The sequence below is a fragment of the Sturnira hondurensis genome, unplaced genomic scaffold (assembly GCF_014824575.4).
Source record: "Sturnira hondurensis isolate 20B ecotype Veracruz unplaced genomic scaffold, ASM1482457v3 Scaffold0021555, whole genome shotgun sequence".
NCBI classification, from domain to species: domain Eukaryota; kingdom Metazoa; phylum Chordata; class Mammalia; order Chiroptera; family Phyllostomidae; genus Sturnira; species Sturnira hondurensis.
The window spans coordinates 6,064,636-6,072,586 of NW_028094186.1; the positions used below are offsets into that span (position 1 = coordinate 6,064,636).

Below are 7,951 nucleotides of genomic sequence, written 5' to 3' on the forward strand. Positions count from 1 at the left end.
TATAAGCCTTTGTAATATCTAACTTAGCTATCTATCTTGCTGTCTAAAATGTTTTTTGTATACTGAGGACTCTGACTCCTTGGTAGTTGTTTCTAAGTGCTTAGTTTGTAATAGCTAACCAGCTTCTTCTGTTTTTATGCCTGTCTAATTCTAATTGATATATATTCCTATTCAAGGTAAAGGAGGGGCTGTTACTCTAACAACTCTTTAACAATCAGGGGCTATTTTCTAAAGGGGTTTTTTGCTATTCTATGAGGCAGTTCTGTGGGAATACATATTTTTCCCTGAACTGTTCTTTCTTGGGTGGCTTTCACAGGAACAAATAAGTAAAGTACGATGCCTTAATTCAGCCAGGGTAATATTGCTTAGGACTTGAGCCAACTGTTGTTTTTTCTCTGAGAGTGGTCATTAATTCTAGGAGATTCCAAATTATCAGAAGTGTAAAGGTTAGAATACTAAGAAACAGTAAGAATAAAAGCAACACCATATATCCACTAATGCCACGTCCGTCCTGCTGGAAAACGCTTCTGTGAAGCCGTCATCTCCAAGTCGTGACTCTGTCAACCGACATGGTTAGATAATGCTTCTGTGAAGCCTTTGTCCCCAAGCCGTGACTGTGTCAGCCGACCTGGTTAGCACTGGACGCGGCATCCCCAAGCCGTGACTGTGTCAGCCGACCTGGTTAGCATTGGACGTGGCATCCGTAGGCCGTGACTGTGTCAGCCGACCTGGTTAGCATCGGACGTGGCAGATTATCAAAATTAAAAAATGACAATAGCCATCCAGTGCAAATGAATCAAAATTATACCTATTTTTTATTTATTGGACGGGCCAAAAAATGCATTTTGTGGTGTGCCACAGAACTGTAGTAATTAGTTTATGTGTGCCGGGAGATGAGAAAGGTTGACCGTCGCTGGCCTTGTGAAGGAAACACTTCATTTCCCTCACCTGGGTGACCATCTCCTCGTTTCTGTGTTTCAGGTCACCTTGAAATGACTACATCTGTTGAATGTTACAAGGCAGTGAGTGATATAGTCTCACTACCTACAACTTCCCAAATTGTAATAACAGCCAATTCTATATTCTTTCCAGTTGCTTTATTGAGCCATAATTCACATGTAGACAGTTTACCCATTTAAAGTGTATAAATTCAGGAATGGGGGGGAAAAGAACCAATTCAATTGTGCTCAGTTGCATGCCCACCTCCCTCCCTCCCTCCCTCCCTCCCTCCCTCCCAGGGACAGTGTTTCAGGCACTCACTCCACTCATTCATTCACTCACCAGGCATTTACTGAGCGCCCACTGTGTGCTGGGGACATGATGGTGGCCAGGACAGAAGTCTCTGCCCATACTATCTAGTGTGGGTGGGCAGAGACTTGTCACCATCAGGTCTGCCAGTGGGTGGCTGTGTCCTCAGGGCTGCCATGGGGCTGGGGGACTGACCGGTAGTTATTAGTTGAGTTAATCTGAAGCAAAAGGCCATCCCTGCTCCCTGCCACAGGGCTGACACTGACCTGGTCAGGTTAGTGCTGGGACATCTGGGTGGTCAGGACTCAGCAGCACCTGGCTGTTCCCAGGGACTCTAGGGTCCCACCGCCCAGCTCTAGTGAAAGCCAAGTCCAACAGGAAAAGGGGTGAAGAGGGCTGAATGGTGGACTTCCCCTCCTTTCTCATTTCGAGGTACGGAAAGCTGTGTTGTCCGAGCTGAGGCTTCAGAGTACCCCAGGTTTGCTAAAGAATGAAGGGGGACCCCAGTCTGGGAGAGCCCGGGACTGGGTGCTGAGGGTGGGGCTGCTGGGTGGTCCTGCCTTTTGCAGAATGCCATCTGCCTGCCAACCAGCTGGCCCCGTGCCTTGGCACACCTGGAGATGCACAACTTACCGCCCACTGCCTGCAGCACGGAGCTAGAGGTGTGTGAGCCCGGGGGGAGAAAGGAAACCCACTGGAGACCTTTGACCCAGGGACCCCACCCCCCAGCAAGCACGGCATAGTCAGCACAATGGAACCCCTCAGCCTGGCCCTTCGCCTCTGGGAGGGACCCAGGGAAGTGCCAAGTATTGGATAAGCAAAGATAGCCACCATTTATTTACCAGGCACCTGCCAGGTGCCAGGGCCTGGCACCACCCTGTGCACCATTGGACAGGGGCCATGTCTCCTCATCAGGCTGGGGCTTCCAGTGGAGGAAGGGGTGGTGCACCCCTAGCAGAGGAGGATTTCCCAGGGTGGGGTGTGAGGGGGCTGTGCTATTTCATCTTTTTTTCTCACCCAGGTCAAGTTCAGGGACCATGTCACCACACCAAGCCCCCGGTCTTCAGGCTGGGAGGGCGCCACCTGGCCCCAGGTGACTAGGCCAGGTCACAGCCCTTGGAGGGGCCAGACAGCTGGCTGGCAAAGGGGGTCTGGGGCATGGAACAGACCAGAGGCCGGGGGATGGGGGTCACTGCTTGGGGTGGTGTCAAAGGGGGCCTGAGCCCACCAGGGTTGGACCACCCTCTACCCCAGGCTGAGACTGAGGCTGGGCCCTTAGCCAGCCAGGGCAGAAGGCCCCCAACTCCCACCAAGTGTGCGATGACTCCTGTAGTGGAGACCTGATGTTCAAACAGCGCCTAGGCCCAGCTGGGCGACCTTGGGCCAGTTGCTCAACCTGCATAGCCCATCTTTCCATCTGTTAGATGGCCACCTGCACACACCCACCCCAGGCTTTAAAGGAGGGAGTGAGGCCACAGCCTGGCCACATGCACGTGGCAAGTCCTCAGTAAACATGTCAGCTGCTGCCAGCTCGCACACGGGACTTCACAGGCACACCCCAGGGCTGGGCAGGGGGACACGCCCTCCTCACCCTCATTGCCCACCTGAACCTCAGAGGTGCCCGGTCCCTGGCTTTCCCATCCCAACTCCCCCGTCTTCCCTCCCCAAACCCGGCCACCTGCTGTGAGCCCCTGTGCTGGCCCCGCCCTCACGACCCCACCTGACAGCAGCCCAGGCTCCCACTCCAGGGCTTTTCGCACACGCCATTCCCTCTGCCTTCAAGACCCAGTTCCAAGGCTGCTCCTCCTTGAAGCCTTCCCTGGTTGTCTCCGCATTTCTATGGCACTTTGTACTTTCTGGTCACACCCCTTCTCACCAGGGCCTGGCAAGTCCTGCCTTAAGGGCAGGGACGAGGGGTGGCTCCCCCACCCCAGGCTTCCAGCACAGAATGTGGAGGACTGTGCTCCACAAGTACGTGTAGCCCCAAATTAAGCCGTGGCACCCCTCACCACACTGCTGGCCCCACACTGGGGAGGCTCCTTGCTTCCTCCTGGGCCAGAAGACACCAAAAGGCCGAGGATCAGCTTCTCTCCCAGCCAACCGGATGGCTCCCACCACTGGGGCCTGAAGTGGGGTGTGGGGGAGAGAGCAGGGCCGCTCAGAGTGGAGCGGCTCCTCTGCCTCAGGCACCCACAAGGCCCCACCAACAGGGACAGGGAACCAGAATGGAGTCTGCAAGAGAAACTCAGTTTCCGCTCAGGCCTGAGCCCTGCCTTCCTCTCCTCCCTCCCCACCTGCTCTTGTCCCTTCTCTTCCCCGGCATCACTGCTCGGCCCCCCTCTGCACCTCACCATCTCCCGCTCATCCTTTGGCCATGTTGCCTCCTCCAGGAAGGCCTCCCTCCAGGGAGATCTGGTTGTCCCTTTCCTCCAACTAAGAAGTATCGCAGCTAAACTTGAGTTCTTATTCCGTGCCAACCTTTGGGGCTAACTCCCTAATCACACCATCTCGTAAGCACATATAAAGTAATATTGTCACCCCATTTCACAGAGTAACTGAGGCACAGAACAGGTAAAATACAGAGCTCTGCACCTTAACCATTCTGTGTCCTCCTGAGCTCTGAGGTGCAGGCACCCTGCTGGAGTGTCATTCTCACTGCTATGTCCCCACCACCAGGTGTGGAGCATGTCGCAGAGAAGCAAGCAGGTTGAAGAAACAAGGCCACCAGGAGGCCAGCCGGCAGCCTTGGTCCCCTCTGGCTGGGCTGTCCCACAGCCCAACCCTCTTGGCCCCCACCTGGGCCCTGGAAGCTGGAGCCCAGGCCCCCCCCCCTCCCCCCCACTGTTCCCAGAGCAGCCCAGGTCCCAGCACCTTGGGAAGGAGTCACAGAACAGGCCTGGCTGGGAAGGACCATTTACTAGGCTGGCTGCCGGTCCACAGGACAGCCCCGGGTCCTGCCCCAGGGGATGAGGGGCACAATGAGGTAGGTGAGCAGAGGTTTTCTCAGGGGTGTGGTCCCAGCTGCAGCCCCTCCCTCGAGGCCCCCAGGGACAGCTGCCTCAGACCCTGGGGGGAGAGGGGTGAGTCTCCAGCAGGGGCAGGGCAGAGGCTGGTCCTTGAGGCCACCTTGCTCCTGGAAATCAGTCAGTCTTGCTTCTGGAGGAGTCAGCCCTCGAGGTTTGGAAGCCTGGGGGTAGGCGGCGGGTCAGGAGTACTAGGCCCCCGACTGGGGCTTCCCCCACAGGCTAGTCCAGAGTCCACACAGCACTGGGACTGCCCACGCCTCTTCCTGGTGTGGCATTGGAGATCCTGTCACCTGGGCGTGGCCTGGGTCCGGGTCAGCCTGGGAGAAGAGGCTGGCGCTCTGAGGCAGAGGTGTTCCTGTAGACCAGGAACTGCACGGAGATCTGGAGGAACCAATGTCAAGGCCAAGCAGGGACTGGGCGGACCTGCCCCTGGGACTCCATCCAGAGCTCCCCACCCGAGCCCCACTCTGGCAGGTGGGAAGGGCCAGGCACAACCTCCCGGCCTCTCTGCTCTGCCCACACCTGCTACTCGGAGAGCCCTCGAGCTCCCTGGCCCCTGGCCCAGCCTCACCGTCCAGGTCAGCACTGGGGTCTTCCTCCCTCAGGCAGTGACCCCGCAACCAGCCCTGCAATCTTGCCTTCCTCCTACCCTACGCTGTCCTGGGAGGTCCACCAAGTGGCCGGGGCCAGGTGAAGGTCCTAGAGCTTGAACTTTTCTGGACATTCAACATTATTTTACATTCGTCTCAGGCAACCTTAAACTCCTCTCTCACTGCATCCAGCGGGATGTTTAAACAACGGTCATGTTTACTTTCTCCCGGTGAGACCCAGTGAGACCCTGTGCGCCCTCCGCTGGGCCGTGTGCAATGCTTCCGGACGCCTCGTCTTACGTAATCGCCCCATTATCTCGGTGAGGCGGTGACTGTTAACCCCCGTGCAGATGAAGGTGTGGAAGCACAGAGAGGTTAACGGTGTGTTCCATGTCACACAGCCATGAAAGAGTAGAGTCAGGATTTGAACCCGTTTTTCTGGCTCTAACTCGTGTGCCTCCACGTTCCAGCTTTCATTCCTCTGGCTGATTCTTCCCTTGTTCCTCAGGGCCTTTGCACCATCTGAGCTGGGAACATCCCTCTCACGCCTCTGCCTGAGTGACTTCTCCTTAAGGGCACAGTTTAAAGGGCACCACGGAGGCCTCTGCTAAGCCTTTTAGCCAGGACAGCCCCCTGGTCACACACTCTCCTAGTCATTCTCTGTGGCACTTGGTGTCACTGTAATAAAGTAACCATTTGTAATTACGTGCATCCTGTCTGCCTCCCCACTGAGCTGCAGGCTTTCGGAGGCAAGGCCAGCCTGTTCTTGTTCACTACTAGACCCTGTGCCTGGCAGGACGCATGGCAGACAGGTTTGGCTCTCAATGGATGAATGGATGGATGGATGGTGGGTGGATGAACGGGTGTGGAGGCCGTGAGCAGGGAGAGGCTGCCATGCCCACCCCACCCCCCGCCTGCCCTGCACACCCCGAAGGATACGATGGTGTCGAGCAGCAGCACGCCCAGGCTGCCCACAAGCCAGGGCAGGTGGTGCAGCAGGTAGCTGCCCTCACTCTGGCCCACCTCTGGGTTTTTTAACAGCACACTCAGCCCATACAGTGTGTTCCCCAGCATCACCAAGGCGAACAGCGAGTAGGAGATCCCCTGGGTTGACTTCCGCAGGAACTGAAGGTGAGGGGTGTGGGGACAGAGACCTCAAACAGGGTTCCTGTTACTCTGGATGGTGACTGTCCTTGTGTCCATCTGCCCTGTCACACCGTCACACTGTGTGTAGTCCTAAGCTGACCTTTCCCTGTGTGTGGTGTCCGACATGGGCCCAGCACATGAACCAACCCATTCCACTGCAGCCCCCTCTCCCAGGTGCCCCCACCCAGGTTGTGCCCTGCCCACTGGCTCCAGGATGCCCTGCTCCCGAGACCCCCCCATCCCTGACTCCCCACCTTCTCCTCTCTACTCCTCTCTTCTACACTCAGCCCCTCTCTCACCTGACCTCACACACACAGGTCACACAGGTGGCAGGCAGCACCGTGCCTGGCAGGCAGCACCTGCATGGCAGGCAGCACCGTGCCCGTTTTCCAGAGGCACAAACTGAGGCCTGGAGAATTGGATTAAGTTGCCCAAGTCAACAGTGAATGTGGACCCAGACCTCGTGCACTGCGCTACTCCTTCACCTGCAGCCCTGAGCTGCCGGGCCAGCTCTCCTCTCCCTCTGGGCCCCACCCCCACCCAGGGCTCACGTTGGTGCGGATCTGAGGCAGCCTGGAGAACAGGTACAGCACGCTGGAGACAGAGCCGATGACAAAGCCAATGATTTCCTGCCGAGTGAAGGGCTGGGAAGGCAGAAGGGAGTGCTCAGGGCTGGTGAGGGCCGGAGGTGCAGGGTGGAGGTTCGCCATCCTAGAGGGCGATCCCCCCCCCAGGTGGCCATGCAGGGGAAGACCCTTGATGGCAGTCTCCCCCCAGATCATTACGTACCTACACCTCACCTTATTGCCCGGCTCCACAGACAAGAGCTTCCGCCCCCTGAAGACCTTCCTCGGGGCAGCCACAGAGCCAGCGCTGCTCAGCAGCGGGGCGGTGCACACCAGGCCCAAGGTGAACAAGAGCAGGGAATTGATGGGGGCGGACACTGGACACGAGGCAGGAGGGAAGCCCAAGTTAGGTACCTGATGGCAGCAGACAGGCTGGGACTGACTGGGACTGAGTGGTCCTTCGGTGGCTCTGTGACCTTGGGCAGGTGACCTACCCTCTCTGAGCATTAATTCCTCATCTGTGGAATGGGTGTGGTAATAGCACCCTTCTCCTGGGGCTATAGAGTGATGAGGGCGGTGGGGCCCTAAGGGTATTACAGAAAGAGGTGCCTCGGGCCGGGTCTCATCCAGCCCAACCTCACTCTGACCTCAGCCAAGGCTCTTCTGAACCCTCAAGGGCAGTGATGGCCTGCAGGCCTCACACCTGTTTCCCCAGCTCCAAGCGCAGGGCCAGACCAGGGCAGAAGCTGAAGCCGTGTTTGCTGGGTAAGAACTCAAGTGCAGGGAGCCCTGTGGTCCTGCCCGGTTGTGCGCACCACCCTTGGGCCTCCATCGTGGCCGATCCAGGCTCTGGCTTTCGGATGAGGCCCGAGGAAGCCCTCCCAAGGGTCATCACCCAGCCTTGGGGCACCTGCCCCCGGCCACCCCTGGCGTGGCTGACACGGAGGGACCTCTGTACTCACACAGAGAGGGGCGGTTCTTAAACTTGTAATGAAAGTACAGGGACAGCATCACCAGGTCGGCCAAGACGTAATACACCGCCGTGTAGGTCTGTAAGGGAGGCAGGGGCGTCAGCCGGGTCCCTGGCTCGGGGCCATGCCCCGCACCCGGGGCAGTGCTGGAGCATTCCAGGGGGGGCACCCTGCGCAAGTCACTTCGCCTCTCTGAGCTTCTGCCTGCTCATCTGGAGGCTGGAGGGGAGCACAGCTGCTACCCAGCAGAACCAGAGAACAGGCAGGCAGAGGACATGGCATCTAGCTCCACGTCAGGACGACGGGGACCAGAGGTTAAGTGTGGACTCCGCTCCGGCCTGACTCAGAGGCAGTGACCGTGGATTCCTGAGTTTTAATCCCGGCTCCGTCCACCCACAGGAGAA

General features: G+C 57.7%; 1 protein-coding gene across 1 annotated transcript; it reads right to left on the minus strand.

The window, feature by feature from the left end:
• Positions 1-4,143: 4,143 nt before the first annotated feature.
• SLC66A1 (solute carrier family 66 member 1) lies at positions 4,144-7,664 on the minus strand. The gene is made up of 5 exons (XM_037032887.1): positions 7,539-7,664; positions 6,811-6,953; positions 6,562-6,654; positions 5,804-5,989; positions 4,144-4,655 (listed from the first exon to the last, which is right to left on the minus strand). The coding sequence occupies exons 1-5, from the start codon at positions 7,585-7,587 to the stop codon at positions 4,587-4,589; spliced, it is 540 nt and encodes a 179-aa protein (XP_036888782.1). The 5' UTR covers positions 7,588-7,664; the 3' UTR covers positions 4,144-4,586.
• Positions 7,665-7,951: the final 287 nt, after the last annotated feature.

Bases quoted from the DNA above. Each gene is read 5' to 3' on its own strand.
- SLC66A1 (XM_037032887.1), bottom strand. From the start codon at position 7,587: ATGCTGTCCCTGTACTTTCATTACAAGTTTAAGAACCGCCCCTCTCTG. The intron at 6,655-6,810 runs GTGAGGTGTAGG...CTGCCTTCCCAG, and splicing joins CTGTGGAGCCGGGCAATAAG to CCCTTCACTCGGCAGGAAAT. The intron at 4,656-5,803 runs GTATCCTTCGGG...TGGTTCCTCCAG, and splicing joins TGCTGCTGCTCGACACCATC to ATCTCCGTGCAGTTCCTGGT.